The sequence below is a fragment of the Semicossyphus pulcher genome, unplaced genomic scaffold (genome assembly GCF_022749685.1).
Source record: "Semicossyphus pulcher isolate SPU_LCO1_2020_fin unplaced genomic scaffold, fSemPul1.0.p SCAF_11, whole genome shotgun sequence".
Classification (NCBI taxonomy): Eukaryota; Metazoa; Chordata; class Actinopteri; order Labriformes; family Labridae; genus Semicossyphus; species Semicossyphus pulcher.
The window spans coordinates 1,621,384-1,638,978 of record NW_027211615.1 but is presented as its reverse complement, the minus strand read 5'-3'; the positions used below and the strand labels follow the sequence as shown (position 1 = coordinate 1,638,978).

Genomic DNA, 17,595 nt, shown 5'->3' with positions numbered 1-17,595 from the left:
TCATTGAATCCATGTGTGTATCTATTCTCTGTGGTGTGAAACAGAGTTATAATGGCTCAGTCTGTAGCAGTAACAGTGACTGACACACTTTCTTGGCACAAGATGTTTACACACATACATTCTGTATTTGTCACTATTAAAATGTTTGTAACGTTTTTTATACTTTATAATCATGTTTGAGAATGCAAGTTAAGTATGAGCTCTATTTAATAATGACTTGTACTGACCTTTTAGCAGAAAAGCCTAACCAGGGACAGGGGTTGCAAATTAGCCTTATCTAGAAACCCTATATGCAATACATATGTCTCATGTTACTGTAACCTGTCACAATGTCTTTCGCATTGTCCCTGGCAAATAAACAAATAAATACATAAAATAAAACTTGGACCATCAACATTTAACACAGAGGTACTGTCCCCTCATGCAGCTTTCATCACTGAACATAGGCAGAGTCATTGCAGGGCCCAGAGTGGTTTGAGGAGGGAGCTCAGCTGCACAGACACCAGTTTGTAAGAAATCAAACTAAACTTTAGTAAAATATTTTTATTTGCCATCTGAACAAATCAAAAAACAAACATACAGATAATTGAGATAAAGAACGAAACATAAGATAATATCTTACTCATGTTAAAAACATTTTAACAGCAAAGGAAATGAAGAAAATACATGAGTGATGATTAAAAGTGCGATAAATTCATAAATATATGATTGAATGAAAGAAGAACATCGAACACATGGAACAACACAGAGAGAAAGCGTTTCCATTTAATACTGACCATACAAAGTCGGAGCTCACTCTGTCCACGCTTTTCAGCTTCTCTGACCATAAACCATCCTCCACTTCCTGCAACCAAATCACACATTTTACTTTTCTACATTATGAGCTGCAGCTTCCCTGCACAATTTCTACTTTGGATGAAGTATGTTTCCAGCTGGGACGGACAACATCATCATATCATCACACTTTGTATTTTGAGCCTCTTGAACATCCCTCCCAGTCTGCAGCTCCTCTTTCCGTGCTCTCTCTGCATAGTTGACATGCAGTGTGCCACAAATACCAGGATTTACCAGGACATTCAGGCCCACAATCCCCTGCAGCAGAGGAGGCATTACATCATAATGTTTGAGTAAGAGGGTCAAAGTTCAAGGCACAATGTAAAGACAAAGTGTCCCAACAATATGCATACTGCATGTAAAGGGCAGCTGCAGTGAATACTGTAGTGCAAAGAAAAGCACCATTATGAGATACGTGAGGACTTTAAAGCAACAGTATGTCATATATTTACTGTATTTATCATTAAATGACTGTGATATGTCATCAGAGATTAAGGGAAAATGCTAAGTTGAAATACTGGCTTCTCCGACAACAATGCTGCAGCCAGTTTGTTCTCTTCCTGAAATTTCCATTCTGGTGCTGAACGTCTGTGTGTTTTGGCCCGCGCAATCCCGCCCACAGCCCATTTCGTTACCTCGGGTTGCCAGATATGAAACTAACTGGCGCACAGGACTTGTTTCTTGTCATTGTCAAAGCAGACGCCTTGCGCTCGAGTAGGTTCAGTGTCCTCAATCTGGCAACCCGCGTGAGCTTCGTGTTGTACTAGAAGCAAAGCTCTGTTTGTGTGGGTGGTGGAGCAAGTGGATCAGCGGAGAGTGTTATTGGTAACTGAAACTAATGGAACAATTGTACAGTAAGGCTGTGTGTGTAATAAAGCCAGATACTCCTTCAGACACAGCGCTTCTGTGTCTTGCTTCCTGCTCGCTGCTGTGTGTGTAAAGTGACGGGAGTTAGCTCCGAAGCTAGCGGCAGCTTCTGCCCTGGGGCAGACCGATAAATGTCCTGTGCTTTCCGACCATGGTCAGAACGCTGAGGCAGGAAAGGAGGGGGCGGGGGGAGACAACGCTCTCCAATATTATGAATTTGGACTGCAGTACTCCTTTTAGACGCTAGCTGTCAAAGTCACATAATGTTCCTTTAAACTATAAATACTTAAAAAAAATTCAAAGAGTTGTAATGTGTAATGTTCAAGAGTAGCTCTCCTTTTGTCTGCAAATAATCCATTAGTAATAAATATTAGGATTCAAATGTTTTGTCTCTTATCTTCAGAATCAGTCAACACATCTTTGGCATTTACAAAAAAAAAAATACACAAACAAAAACATTTCTTATGAAGAGAAAAAAGCTGTCAGTGGTTTGTTAAATCATTCACACACACACACACACACACTTATGCACACACAAATGTAACAAAGACAGTCCCTTTGTTCTGGTTGTCATAGTAATATAAATGCAGACAGAATAATATTATTGTAATCGGTCCTCTAAGCTGCTGCACAGAACAGTTTTATAAAAAGTGCATGTGCCGTTTCCTCTTTCAGCTTCTTTGGCTGCAGGATTGACTGTAACCATGGAAACATGGACAATTATAGAGGGACAGATAAAGCACAACATGGCGACTGTCTGTCACCTGATGAGTGATTAGTAAAATATTTATCTTCATATTAATCATAAATTAAAAACGGGTCCTGTGGTTGACTTCAGTCAGGTCTTTACCCTCAAATAGTATACATATATAAAGTTATACTGTATTTTGTGTTTATAAAACACTCATTTCATAACCCCCAGGCTATCGTCTGAGGGCGATGTAGCTTCTGGAAACGGCGACCAACTTCTCTGCTTTCACATGTTTGTTGAAGGTAGGGCGGAGTCAGGAAATCTAAACGATGAACGGCTCTCACAACAAAGTGTCAAGCAGATTTGTTTTTGAAGTTGAAATTTGTGATCTAGAACTGATGTTAGCTGAACTTGAATGCAGACTGTTAATAGAGATTAATAAAATCATTACGTCCCGCCTGCTTTCTTGCATACACTGAAGCCTGCTGATACATGATTGGTCTGTACTGGGTGTCCCAAGGTGTGAGGAGGTGTCTTTGGGTGTCTGTGGGTGTCAGGAGGTGTCTCTGGGTGTCACTGGGTGTCAGGTAGTGTCACTGGGTTTCACTGGATGTCTCTGGGTGTCACAGGGAGTCAGGAAGTGTCTGTGGGTGTCACAGGGAGTCAGGAAGTGTCTCTGGGTGTCACAGGGAGTCAGGAAGTGTCTGTGGGTGTCACAGGGAGTCAGGAAGTGTCTCTGGGTGTCACAGGGTGTCAGGAAGTGTCTCTGGGTGTCAGGAGGTGTCTCTGGGTGTGAGGAGGTGTTACAGGGTGTCAGGAAGTGTCACTGGGTGTCAGTGGATGTCTCTGGGTGTCACAGGGAGTCAAGAAGTGTCTCTGGGTGTCACAGGCTGTTAGGAGGTGTCTCTGGGTGTCACTGTATGACTCTGGGTGTCACAAGGTGAGAGGAGGTGTCTTTGGATGTCCCTGGGTGTCAGGAGGTGTCTCTGGGTGTCACAGGGTGTCAGGAAGTGTCACTGGGTGTCACATGGTGTCAAGAAGTGTCACAGGATGTCAGGGGGTGTCTCTGGGTGTCACAGGGTGTCAGGAAGTGTCACTTGGTGTCAGTAGATGTCTCTGGGTGTCACAGGGTGTCAGGAAGTGTCTTGGGGTGTCAGGGGGTGTCTCTGGGTGTTACTGGGTGTCAGGAAGTGTCACTGGATGTCAGTGGATGTCTCTGGGTGTCACAGGCTGTCAGGAGGTGTTTCTTGGTGTCACTGGATGTCTCTGGGTGTCACAAGGTGTGAGGAGGTGTCTTTGGGTGTCACTGGGTGTCAGGAGGTGTCTCTGGGTGTCAGGAAGTGTCACTGGGTGTCACAAGGTGTCAGGAAGTGTCTCTGGGTGTCACTGGATGTCTCGGTGTGAGGAGGTGTCTTTAGGTGTCTTTGGCCACAGTGGGTGTCAGGAGGTGTCTTTGGGTGTCAGGAAGTGTCTCTGGATGTCTCTGGGTGTCAGAAGGTGTCTCTGGGTTTCACGGGGTGTCAGGAAGTGTCTCTGGATGTGTCAGGGTGTCAGGAAGTGTCTCTGGGTGTCAGGAAGTGTCTCTGGATGTCTCAGGGTGTTAGGAAGTGTCTCTGGGTGTCACTGGGTGTCTTTTGGTGTCAAGAGGTGTCTCTGGCGGTCTCTGGGTGTCAGGAGGTATCTCTGGGCATGATTGGATGACTCTAGGTGTCCCTGGGTGTTAGGAGGTGTCTCTGGATGTCTCAGGGTGTCAGGAAGTGTCTCTGGGTGTCACTGGGTGTCAGGAAGTGTCTCAGGGTGTCAGGAGGTGTCTCTGGGTTACTGACCCTGAAGTTAATATTTCCCTTATGTGGTTATCTATAGAGATAAAAGAGTTAAAAAGACAGGGGGTCAGATCAGGTTTCATTGGGTGTGTCTTGGTGTCTCTGGGTGTCACAGGGTTTCCAGGAAGTGTCTCTGGATGTCTCTGGTTGTCACTGGGAGACACAGCTGTCACCCATGTACTGGGCGTAGCGATCTGAGATGCTCTTCCTCAGCTCATCAATGTCTCTCCTTAGCTGGTTGACCTCCAGCAGCTTAAACCGGAGCTCCTCCTCCTCCAACTGCCTGCAGTCGCTCTCCTCTGCAGACACACTCAGAGCTGCACACAGACACAAAAAACACAGAGTAAAGTCACCATGTCAACAATACAAATAATAACAATCAGACTATCAGTGAATACATTCAGAAACAAGCTGAGGTAAGTGAAGCAAAGATTTGAACCAAACTGGTCAGACTGGTTACAGAAGAAAGAATACATAAACATATAGCTCACAAAAAATGACCAGACTGGTGAAATATTTCCATGTCTGCACACACAGGCAGACTGTGAAGTGTTTGCTCATTTAATAAATCCTCTTACACTTTATGAAATATTTTCTCTGAGTGTTTGAGTGAGATGAAAGCATACTGTGACTGGTAGCAGGGGGAACTGTTAGCCTAGCGGGTTGGTCAACTTCCCAAACAACAACTAACCCTCAAACATCTAAAGCTTAATGACTTCACACACACACACACACACACACACACACACACACAGAGTCTGGACTGGTCAGATAAACTGCTGCTCTAAACTGCACACACAGATTGATCTTAAACTCTGACATAACCTGGAACCAAACATCAGCCAGCAGCTTGAGGCTAATAGCACACTACTAAGTGTTTTTTGTTTTTCTATTTAAAGTGGCAGTAAACAACATGAAAATTTCAATGTAAAAAACATTCGGCCGCTCTGTATCACTGAGAGATTCTGTTTATTCCAAAAAGTTCACTTTATCTCTGGCAAAATGTTCAAATACTAGTAAAGTTATCATTATAGTTATGATTGTTGCTGTGGACCACCTTTTTACCTCCAGGTGTTGGAGCTTAGTGCTACTGTTAGCTCTTACCGTAAGAGCTACCGCTACCTGTCAAGAGGGAACAGGGCAACCTCTTTATCACTTAGCTCTTCAGCCCCTTACTCCCCCCAGTCTGATGCCTCTTTTTATTTAGGGCTCTCTTCGAAGCAGATCAACATTTAACATCATTTCAATTTAACATTGTTAGGAAAATGCAATGATCATTTGTTATTTTAAACAAATTCATATGAATTTAGGGTGCCTACTGTAGCTTTAAAGGGGAATTCTGTTATTTTTAAATGTGGGCCCAATATTCACACATATTTGGGTCTTAATGACGAACAGGTACAAAAGCTTTTAAATCATCTTCAGTAGATGTGTTTATCCTGCAGCAGTGAAACAGGCTGTAATGGCTGCAAAATAATCCTTGATGGATCAAAGTGCGTCCACTAAAAGTTCTTGTTGTTTCCACTGACAGGCTCAGATTGTTATTCTAAGTGTGTGACAACGTTACAGAAAGGATCCCTACAGAGATAGACCTTTTTGTTACAGAGGAAGATGATTGTTTTAACCACAAACAGACGTTACATCGCTCTCTGCAAACACACCAGACTCCATTGAGAAAAACAGTGATTTAAGCTCATAGGACAGGAGCTGCTGGTCTGCTGCTGCCTCAGTGGGATTGTTTGTGTGATTGTGTGCCACATAAATATTGTGTTGGATGTGAACTGACAACAGGCAGCAATAGACCAGTTACTCTGCAGGTAAAATGACTCAATGGAGTTTGGGCTGGATTAAGATCATTAAAAGGCCCATGGGCCACCAGCTGATTAGGTCAGCACTACAGACTCTGATTTCTAATGTCGCTCCCTTTATGCGTTTTGTTCTGTATGTGAACATCTTCAGATGCAAGACGGATTGAAGTGAAATCCCATCAAATCAAAAAATACCTTAGTCTTTGTGCTGATTAGAACGACAACACCTACTGTTTGTTACCTGTGTTAAAATGCTTTGGTTTGTGTGTGTGTGTGTGTGTGTGTTGGTGTGTGTACATTTCATGCCCAGCAGCAGACTCAGGTTGGGCTCCTTCCCCTGCGCTCTCTGAGCCAGGATGCTGCAGAGCGCTTGCAGGTCCAGCAGACACAGGGACATCTCCTTCAGCAGTCTGCCCACTTCTGGCACCTCCACCTGGGACACAGGACGCACAGGCGGCCCCTCCTCCACCTGCTGCTGCTGCTCAGGGGGAACAAGGGCACACATTTTAGTTTCCACTAAGGGCCGCAGATATAAAATACACCTAATAGAAACAGGGCTTACTTTCTGTTCAGGTCCAAATATCTTGTGTTAGCAGGCTAAGCTAACTAGCTTCTACCTTTCCATAAAATACAGAGGGCTCAGCATGATGGCTCCTGCCATATTATGCTTCAGGAATATTCTGTGTTGTCCATCTCATGACTGTATGTAAGAAGTCTCTCTAACATCCAGCAGGGTGCGACTCCACTGGTAGTAAAAAGAAGTCTGATCCTATAGAAGTCTATGAGAAATGGTCCTCCTTCTCTCTTGATGTATTCCCTCAGTAAACATATTCCTGATGACTTTATGGTCTCAATCTCTAGTTTTAAGTCTTCTTCAACACAGCATGATGTTCATTTAGTCACTGACAATCACATTGTGTTTACGATAAGTTGGTGCTGATTAACAACAGTCACTGGAACTGATCAGTAACCACATCGAGCCCCAGCACATACTGTGTTCTGACAGACAGACAGTGATACCTGCGGGGGGGCTCTGGATAGGGGGTCCAGGTTGTCCTCCTGATTGAGTGGAAGAGTCTGCTGCAGAAGAGATGCGCCTCTTTGCTTCTGCAGTCGTGAACTGACAGCCTGAAGCACAGAAAACAGACAGAGTTATCACACAGACGACATGTTTCTTCAATAAAAGGAGATTCACTGTGAAGTCGTTCATCCAGTGATTTCAGAATATTTAACCACCTCTGTTTGTGTCTCTGCTGTTAGCCGAAGAATTAAAGACAAGAAGAACAATTGCATTTTACTGCACAGAGAGTGGTCATTGTCATTACGTGCTGCTTCAGTAGCAGCGGCGTGACGCCTGCACAGTCAGCGTTAAAAAGTTTTCCCAATACTCACGCAGACGTTTATGAGCTTAATGAATGAAAACATGAATACCTTTAATAAAGCCTGCATTTAGCTTTTCTTCTTTATTGCTCTTCAGATCTCATTGACATTTGTAGCATAGCCATATAGAGAGTAATAAAGCGAGCAGCTTTGCTATTTACTGATTCAAAGATAAACATACAGGGACTGTTGTTACAGTGGCAGATCAAAAACCTCTTATTAATAAGTAAGAAGATCCACATGTAAACACTGACTGCGTTGCGGGCTAAAACGTATCTCCTTTGAAATGTGCCAGAAGCAATCACATTTGGGCTTTTACAGCCCAAATTTGCCCCCAGACCCCCGTAGTTCACTGGAAGCACTTTATTTTGTTTGCATGAATAAATGCTGCTCACTGAAATCACAAAGTCAAGAATATCGTTATCGCAAAATTTTGTGAAATATCCTGATATAATTTTTCGGCCATATCGCTCACCCCTAGTTTGAAGAAGTTTTAGTTTTGTCAACAGAAATTATGATGATTAATGTTCGTCAACGACCTTTTTTCCACGATGAAGACGAGACGTCGACGAGCAAAAAAAAGATCTCTGACAATAAAAACTCTGAGCTCCTCTTTCTGTGAGCGCGCTCAGAGCTTGAAGCAGAAAGCCTGAGTAATCAGAGGAAGTTCATAACCGTCTTCATGACACCTGATCTCTCCAACTGGTGCTCGAGGCTTTGTCGAGCCAGCTGAAGTAAAGGAAGCCTGGGTATGTTGAACTTCGTAGTGCAGCCCTCTGGTTGGTTGAATGATGCTGTGTTCAAATGGATTCAGGCAGACAGACACGCCTTCATGATGACACGGCGGCTGCTTTATATGAGGCTCCAGCTAGAGAATCTGGATGCAGCCTTTAATTAGTCCCACTATCACTGATAACTGCTCTGTGTTGACTTTAGTGGATGGGTTTCATCTGATATCATGCTTTACATGTTTCATATAGTCTTTATTTTGACCTCATTGGAACAATGATCATGTATCAGGTTATAATGTCACATTTTAACATAAAACATAAAAAGTGTTTGTTTCTGTTTACAAACATGAGAAGCTGCATGTGTGTGTGTTTGTGTGTGTAGGTGTGTTACCGTACTGTTAGTTTGGATGTCAGCCTCTCAATCTGTTCTTCCTGCTGTCTGATCAGCTGTTGGGAAGCACAGATCACATGTTAAAGGCTTCTTCTCTGTGTGTCTGTCTGTGTCTGTCTGTGTGTGTGTGTGTGTGTGTGTGTGTGTGTGTGTGTGTGTGTGTGTGTGTGTGTGTGTGTGTGTATTCAGGATGCTACCCTGCTGCTGTGGTCCTGCTGCTCCAAAAGTTCAGAGTTTTCGACCTCGAGCCACTTCAGGTCCTGAACCGGTAACCTCACCCCGTCATCCAAACACTGCTGCACCTTCTGCTGCAGACTGAGAGAGAGAGAGAGAGAGAGAGAGAGAGAGAGAGAGAGGTTAAACCACCGTTTACCTTCAACACACTGTCAATGTCACAATAAGGAGATTTAACCAAAAGGAAGCCAGAGGAGAAACCAAAAGCCTCAAAGGTGTTCCACAGGTACTGGTGCTCCACCCCATCAATGCCTTTTCTTGGTCCAGGGAAATCAGACCAAACTTCAAATCCAATGAGCTAGAGACTTCCAAACTGTCTCAAATCAGGGATATATTATCCCTTATAGATCTGCCAGGGATGCAGTACGATTGAGCATCTTGTATAACCTGCTCCACCACTTTTCTTAACCTGTTGGCCAACACTTTAGATAGCATTTTATAATCTCCCTCTGGACAGACTGTCACTTAAGAGCTCTAAAAAATCCTCTCCCAAAGTGGACCAGAAGGATTTATACAAATCTACAGGAAGACCATCTATTCCTGGCGCTTTGCCATTCTCCATACGGCCCACCTGTAGTTCTTGCAGTGTTAGTGGGCGTGATAGGTCTTGCATTATCTTCAGCTCATACCTGCGATATGATCATCGCCATCATCGTTAAGAGTCGATTCGGACCATTTTCTTTTCCAGGCTGAAGAAAAATGTAGACGCTCTCATCCTCAGCAGATCTGCCAAAGCAGCTGTTTTTACTTTGAGTGCCTGAATGTGGCCTCCATCTCCTGTGGATGCACTTAAAGTCTGTCTCTTGAGTGACATTGAAATTATATTGACAACAAAACTGTTGAATTTGTATTTTTCCGATATCCCACCATTGCTGTAAAGATGTAAATTGAGATTTTCTAACTTTCCATTGACTCCAAAAAAAGTTAAAACACCTTCTGAACAGACCATCATTTATCAACACAGTGTTAAAGTGATGTACTCTTAGGTTTTACCCCATTTATAAGAACATTTCCGACTAACAAACCGTGATCTGAAAATCCTTCTGGACACAAGAAAAAATATTTGTAAATGATGTTCAGAACAACAAAATCTGTCCAACCTCGCTAAAGAGATGTAGTTGTCTCTAGCATGGGCCCATGAATACTGTCAAGTGTTACCATGTTTAGAGCGCCACACGTAAGATGACTCATAGGTCTCAAATATACCTTTAAAATTTTCCTTGACTGATCATTAGGTTCCAAATCATCAACTGTACAATTCAAATTCCTTCCTATTATTAAATTATCTGTTGAAGCACAACCTGAAAGTGTGTTTGCTGGTTTTTATAGAAAAACACGTGTCACCTAGATTCATTGGAGTATATACATTTATCAAAATGACAGGTGTTTTTGAAGTTCCAGTAACCTCCCTGGTGCTGTCTCTTCTGACATCTCTTGCTCCATTAAGATTTAGAAATGAGATTCTGAAACTGCTCATGATCAAAAATAGATGAGAGGAAGGAAAAATATGCGTAACATGTTTCTGGCTGCATATTTCTTTGATGCATTGTTAATTTGTGCTTTCACCTTCTGCAACAGTTTTCTGAGGTGACACACCTCTGTGTCTTTCAGACTTTCAACACCTCTCTGTCTCATCAACCACCAGGACCAATCAACAAAACATGAGCGGTTTGGAAAGAAATCATTAACAACTACATCTCTTTTTCCTTTAGTGGCAGGGCATGCAGATCATGGAGACCTTCCATTGCTTTTGGGGATCAAAACAGACCCACAACTTATTGTTGTCATAGACACAAAACCCGCGTGCAGCACTACACGCGGGTGCAGCGTTTTTTCTCTCACAGCACAAGAGCTTCATCCCAGCTCTCTCCAGCCGCCCTGCCCTGCCTGGCTAATGTTCACTGATGCTTGTGATGATTTGCTGGTTCGCCGGCGTAATTTGCTGTTTGGTTACAAAGCACAATCCCAGAGTCATGCAGTGTATTTATGTTAGAGCTAGTTGGCTAACCTTAGCATGCTCGCTAACGTTATGAAAATACTATCCGAGTGTGTATGTCACTGTTGTCAGTCTAGCTTGACAAATAACTTAGCCACCTTACATGATATTAACTTAGGTATTATGACAGTGTTGATTTTGGACAACATGATGCTGGTCAATGAACACGTCTCGTCAGTGTAAAGTAAACAGAGCCGGTGAGTTCTGAGACTGAGCATGCTCAGTTTCATGCGAGTACAAGAAGGTTGACTGCAGTTCCCTCAACGTCTGACCATGTCACTAGGAATGAGGATTTTCTGAAAGTTATATATGGCACCTTTAAAATAATAAGTTAAGTTACGTGACGTTAGTTATGCTATCTAGTTAGCCAGCTAGCTACCTGTTGCTAGGCGATAGGAGCAGCATTTGGTGATGCAATGGTAAGGGCAGGAGCAGCTGGTGACGCAAACAGGAAATCCTGCATAGCCCAGACCATCTCCTTTCAGTTCAGCTATAACATCTACGCAGGCCACGAATGACTCATCCTCCGTAGACTGCCTCCTTCGAAGGCTGCAGCCCCTGGATTGGGACACAGCTTCTTAATTAGAGCAGCATTGACTAAATGAACATCATGCTGTGTTGAAGAAGACTAGAGGTTGAGACCATAAACCCATTAGAAACATGTTTACTGAGGGAATAAATCAGGAGAGGAGGAGGACCATTTTCTCATAGACTTCTATAGGATCAGACATCTTTTTACAACCAGTGGAGTCGCCCCCTGCTGGACAGAAAGAATGCACGTTTAAGACACTTGGCTGCATTGGCTTTTCTGTTCAGTACCTGTGCACGGAGGCGATGAGCTCCTTCTCTCTCCTCGTCTGCATCTCAATCTTCATGTTTTTCTCCTCCAGGAGAGCACAGCCCTCCTGCAGGCTGCTCTCCAACCGACACATGGTTCTCTCCAGGTGTTTGGATTTCTGCTGCACCTCCTCCTGCTGAGCACGCACACACGCACACGCATATACACAGACATATGCATGAATCATACATCAATAATAGCCTCATTTTAAGCATGATCAATTATGATAAAGATACAGAATAAATAGAAAATAAAATTAAAACCAAAGCATGGTGAACATAGCAAATGTTGTGAGTATTTCCCCCTAAAATTTCACAAATCATGTCTTCAGGGGAGCTCGTGTCTGTGAGCTAGGCTCCCCTTGGCTCCCCGGTAGGTCACACCCTGAAACTGGAACCAATCATTGACCTTTTTACTTCTGTCCAGTGAAACCATCACTATCTTGCAAATCAGCAGCATTGTATGGATAAGCCAGCTTTTCTAATCCTGTATCAAACTTCCCCAGGATATAACCTTTCCCTCCTGTGTGTGTGTATGTGTGTGTGTGTGTGTGTGTGTGTGTGTGTGTGTGTGTGTGTGTGTGTGTGTGTGTGTGTGCGTGTGCGTGTGTGTACCTGTTTGGCCTGTACCTGCACCTCGTCCAGCGTGGGCAGGTCCGACAGGTATTTCTCCAGAGTCTCGATGCGCTGCTGCTTCTCTTGGTTCTGCTCGCTCTCTCTCTGGCACTTCTTCTTCAGACTGCTGATGTAGCGATCCCTTGTCTTTACCTGCCCACAAAATAACCCCTCGTATGAGCACAAGCATGTGGTATAAGCATAAATGAACCTCTATCATGGTGGGAACAAAGGAAACAGCATGCTAATGATTGTGTCTGATTCTCTGCTGCACCTTCTCCTCCAGCTTCCTGATGTCCTCCGTGTATTTCTGTGTGACCTGCTTGAAGAAGTCATTCAAATGAAGGACTTCCAGTTCAGCCACAGCCAGCTTCCTGCCCAGCTCCTCATCACAGCACAGCCTATCAGACGGCTGCGTCCTCATGGCTGTTTCCTGTTGGACACACAGGACTTGTTTTGTCATGTTTATATGTATCAATAAAATGTGATGATAAAATGACACATCTGGATGTTTATTCTTGACCTAACATGTATAAAGTGTCACCTTGGTATTCAGGATGTGGGTGTTGTCGAACCAGTTCCTCTGGCTGTGCAGGACCTGCTGCACTCTGAGCTCGTTCTCTCTGATCCGAGCGTGGAGCTGCAGGATCTGCTGCTTCTGTCTGAAACACAACACCCATAGTCGTCTGGAAATGTTTTTTCAGAGAACACAACAACAACTGATGCCCTGATCTGATCTCTTTTCATGTCTGCTGTCACAGAGTGATCGTCCACTCTCTGTCTGTCCTCCCCTCCGCTGAGCTCCGTCTGTGTAGGACCAGCCACTAAGCCCTGCCCACAGAGGAACCTCTCACACCATGAATGATAACAAACCTAGCATTAAACCTGTCTATTAATGTTGTTTACTTGTCCGTGTAAGAGAGAAACAGGAATTTATTAATGTGATCACCACAAAATATGTGAAGAGGAGGTAAAAATAAAAGTCAGCAGAATTCATTTAAATCAGGTTATTTGTGACAAACACAGGAGGAGGCAGAAAGGTGACAGAGAGCTCTTCTGTTTTATAATCAGTTCTTTTGTAAAATATTAAAGAAGAACAAACATGAACGACCAGCTCTGATGCAGGCTTCTTGAGGCTTATAACGAACTGTGACGTATTCACAATGGACTGAATTTAATGACTTACATGTGCTTGTGTGTGCAGCTAAATTATTGAGGGAAATAACAATATCAGATCAGACTCAGAAATATGAGACGCTTGTACTTGTTGATGCAGAGCACCTAACATTTGCACCAATCTCTGACAACATTTTTTTAAGACAATCCACCGGCATATTCTCGTCGTATTTCAGATTCTGTACCGCTCTGAGCCATCACCTGCAGAGAAACTGTAGCATTTCACTCAGCGTCTCTCCACAGTTATGGCGCCAGTTTCAAATATTATTGCTCCTATTGATTACAGAGAACACCAGCTTTGACTGACAGTGGCTTCTTAGCTCCTTTAAGTTTGCTGAAATAACAACATCATGATGCAGATTAGTAACAAGTCATCATTTCTGATGCGCTGAATGGCTTTCGTGATACAGCGTCAGGCAACTTATCTCAAGCTGAATTTTAGCTGTAGAAGCTGTTAGCATGCAGAAGAAGCTACGTGATACGTGATTGGTCAATATTACTCGGACTACAAGCGTTCTACAAACGGAAACCAGAACACTTGACGTCCCGGAAATCCACGTCCCTGCCTACAGATTCTACATTTCTGTGTAGAATCTGTCAATAGAAATTACATGTGCACAAACATATACTATATATGCAGAAGAAGTGTTATTCTTCATAAAACTTTAATAAGACAAGAAAAAATAAGAAAATAAAACGCATACAATAGATGAAGATATTTTCTCCTGCTTTTCTTTCTCTGAGGTGCTCAATCACTTCTGTTCACTCCAGCTTCACCTCATTTCTCTCTTCTTTTCTGCATCTTATCTGTTGTTTTTTTTTTAAGTAAATGCAGCTTCGACTGTATGTGTTTTATTGTATCATTGCAGTACCTGTCTATCTCCAGCTCTCTCTGTCTCAACAACCCCTCTTTGACCTTCACCAAAGCGTTGACAGGAAGAGAGCTCTGCATCAGCATCTGGAACACACACACACACACACACACACAGCACACAAGTTCATCATGAGGTCAAGTAACGATCTGTGTTCATATGGTTGGTTCTGATCCAACACAATCTTTTTTGCAACACATAATAACACAAACTAACTGGAGGCGGCAGCAGACCAGCAGCTCCTGTCCTGTGAGCTTAAATCACTGTTTTTCTCAATGGAGTCTGGTATGTTTGCAGAGAGCGATGTAACGTCTGTTTGTGGTTAAAACAATCATCTTCCTCTGTAACAAAAAGGTCTATCTCTGTAGGGATCCTTTCTGTAATGTTGGCACACACTTAGAATAACAATCTGAGCTTGTCAGTGGAAACAACAAGAACTTTTAGTGGACGCACTTTGATCCATCAAGGATTATTTTGCAGCCATTACAGCCTGTTTCACTGCTGCAGGATAAACACATCTAAAACTTTTAAGTCATTTAGACCTTAAAATAAGTACATTTATGGCCCTTTGTTCAAAAACACTGGAAGTCCACAGATATTTGAGGATGTAGCTTCTCTCTCCATCTGCTTCTTCCTACCTTTACTCCCTCATCTCTTTTCCTGACCTCATTATTTTCAAACACTCTCTCTCTCTGTCTCACCTGGTTAAGCCCGGGCTCCTGCTGATGTCCCTGCTGCCACAGTAGGCCGTCTCCTCCACAGCCCTCTGCTCCAGGTTTTCCTCCGCGCTCAGCTTTGGGTCTGTACTCCATCTGCTCGGTCAGCCACATCTGTGTGCGGACTGCGGGCTGAATGGGGGAGCTTCTGTCGGTCTGATGACCCAGCAGCGAGTCTCCCTGTGTGGGTAAGCTGAGGCCATACACTTGTCCACCTCCCCGAGCCTGTTTAGCTTCTGGTAAAGCACTATAGTTCATGTCCAGGCTGCTGTGTCTGACTGGTGAAGACAATGCTGAGGAAATGGACCGATCTGTGTCCAAACCAGTGGATCTGCTGCTGTGGTGGTAGCGGTATCCAGGTGCAGCACCCGGTGAGCGCAGCAGCAGGGTATGACAGAGCGAGGTGGAAGATAAAGGTAGATAAAGGTCCACGTTTGAACCTCTTGGTTCCTTTCTGTACCCATACAGCAGACCTCTGTCCAGGGAGCCTCGAGACTCCGGGTTGTTTTGGTCGCCTGATATCCTAGTGGAGCTCTTCTCAGCCCCTGAGGACAGTTTGGTGAGAGAGGACCACTTCCGAATAGGTCCGCGTTCCTTCATGTCCAGACAGCTGGGTGCACTCAGGGGAGACATGGCTGGTGTGAGCAGCTGGCAGGATCTGCTCCAGCGACTCGCACTGCTGGGGGATGCTGAGGATGGGGAGGGCAGGACCAGGACATTGGGGGTGCCGTCTTCATCTTGGCCCAGGTGATTCTGGGACAAAGGCTGGAAACACAACGGCGTGGTGCTGGAGCTGGAGTCGTCTGCAGGAAGACATACAGAGAAACCTTAATAAACATGAGATCACATTCTGCTGGTGGTCGCTTATTAGGGACTAAAATACCTTGTGTTGTCAGTATCTAAATCATAGTTACTGCTTATGTGGTTAAAGAAAGGTCTAAGGAAGCATAGCTCCAATCTTTGGTCTGTATGAACATGTTATTCACGTATACATACATTCAAATTGTTTGTCACAGCAATCAATGCCTTAATTTTAACATTGATTTATTGATTCAGCACAGTGTGGCTCGGCAGCAGTTCTGACCATTGATACTGCACGCATAAAAACACATCTTTCAAAGTTTGTTTGATTTGTTGTAACTGCTGTAACACCGTACCACTGCTGCAGTTACATCCATCACACTCTCTTCTTTGATTTAAACCTGCTGATTAAACCTTTTGTATGAGACAATAGATGCAGAATGAATAGACAGGACGTCCTACCTTCCAAGCTGTCGGAGCAGTAAGTGCCGATTCCCGTGTCCCCGCTGTCGGACACTGTGCTGTGTCTGCGCCCGCCCAGGATAACGTTCCCGGGGCCGGGGGGGTCTCTGTGCCAGGCTGATTCATGACCGTGGACCAACCCCGGAGAGCCGCCACTGCTGGAGCCTGAAAATAAATGTTTTTGGTTTTTTTAACATGTGTTAGACAAGTTATTCAGTTTTGAAAAAACAGTGTTTATCAGGTAGACCAGTGGTTGATTGAGATAACTACAGGGAGCAACAAACTTGATTTTGATCATGATTGGTGTTTTAATATTTTGGAACAATTGGAAAGCAGTTCAAAGAAACTGACTTACATATTAGGAAACTTGTACATGGAACATATCTCACCCCTGTTCGGTTACACAGGATGAGTGTATCTGACTCTGATCTTTGGTACTTGTTACCATATGGTTTGGGCTTGCACTAAGGTAAAACCCTTCTGGGAAAATGTTACACAATCTCTGGAAAGATTATTGGCTATACTGTTCATTGTGATCCGGCCATGTGCTACTCATTGCACAACCATCACACACACAATGTTCTTCTAAACAAATGATTTAAAGCAGGAGGAATAACATCTTAGTGAATAAGATATTGAACCTTTTTATTCGCCTTTGTTTGATGTTGCCTACAATATGACGTTGTAATAGAGTTACCAACATTTGCATACATGTGCTGTGCTGTGATGTTGATGATTAATAGTAATTATTACACATTGTTTCATTAGCCCTGGCTGATTAAAACTAGTTTAAAAGAACACCTGGCTGAAGGACAGCAGCTCATAAACATTCACTTCTTCCTCATGCGCTAGGTTTGTTGACAGGACATGATGGTGTGACACTGTAGCGCAGTATCACATCATTTCCTCCTGCTGTGTGCTCGCTGCTGACGGAGCTGCTGCTGGCCTTTAACTACACAATCACTGCATCTAGCTCGCGAGAATCATACAGTCATCACAGCGTTTCTCTAACGGGCTTCTTACCCGTTTTATTGGACTCGTATCCATCTTCAAAATCACTTCTGCTCCACATTGTGTCTGATGGTGGCTTTAATTAGGAAAACAACGGCAGCCCGAGCAGAGGACCGGAGGGAGAAACACAAGGCCGCAGTCTGGAAACACGAGGACCGAATACAAACCGGAAACATGTAAAAGATCGAAAAACATGTCTGTGTTCGTCTCACATTTATACTCAGGGTAAATAACGGATTCCTGTAAATGAGGCAGCTCGTCCCGGGCTGAACGTCCTCTGAGTGTGAAGGGTGACGTCAGCAGACTCCTCCCCCGCTGCGCCGCCGCAGCGCTGGAATGATGGGAAATTC

General features: G+C 43.8%; 1 protein-coding gene across 2 annotated transcripts; it reads right to left on the bottom strand.

Moving 5' to 3' along the window:
• Positions 1–2,855: 2,855 nt before the first annotated feature.
• On the bottom strand, positions 2,856–17,306 carry cep85l (centrosomal protein 85, like). 2 transcript variants are annotated; one of them, XM_069683964.1, is made up of 13 exons: positions 17,258–17,306; positions 16,235–16,399; positions 14,957–15,774; positions 14,256–14,341; positions 12,752–12,869; positions 12,482–12,640; positions 12,208–12,360; positions 11,575–11,729; positions 8,723–8,840; positions 8,531–8,581; positions 7,044–7,151; positions 6,321–6,501; positions 2,856–4,532 (listed from the first exon to the last, which is right to left on the bottom strand). In XM_069683964.1, exons 1-13 carry the CDS (start codon positions 17,304–17,306, stop codon positions 4,366–4,368), a joined length of 2,328 nt encoding a protein of 775 aa, XP_069540065.1. In that variant the 3' UTR covers positions 2,856–4,365. The 2 variants fall into 2 exon arrangements, with proteins under 2 accessions (XP_069540065.1, XP_069540074.1); XM_069683973.1 differs by having other exon boundaries at positions 11,575–11,726; positions 12,223–12,360.
• Positions 17,307–17,595: the final 289 nt, after the last annotated feature.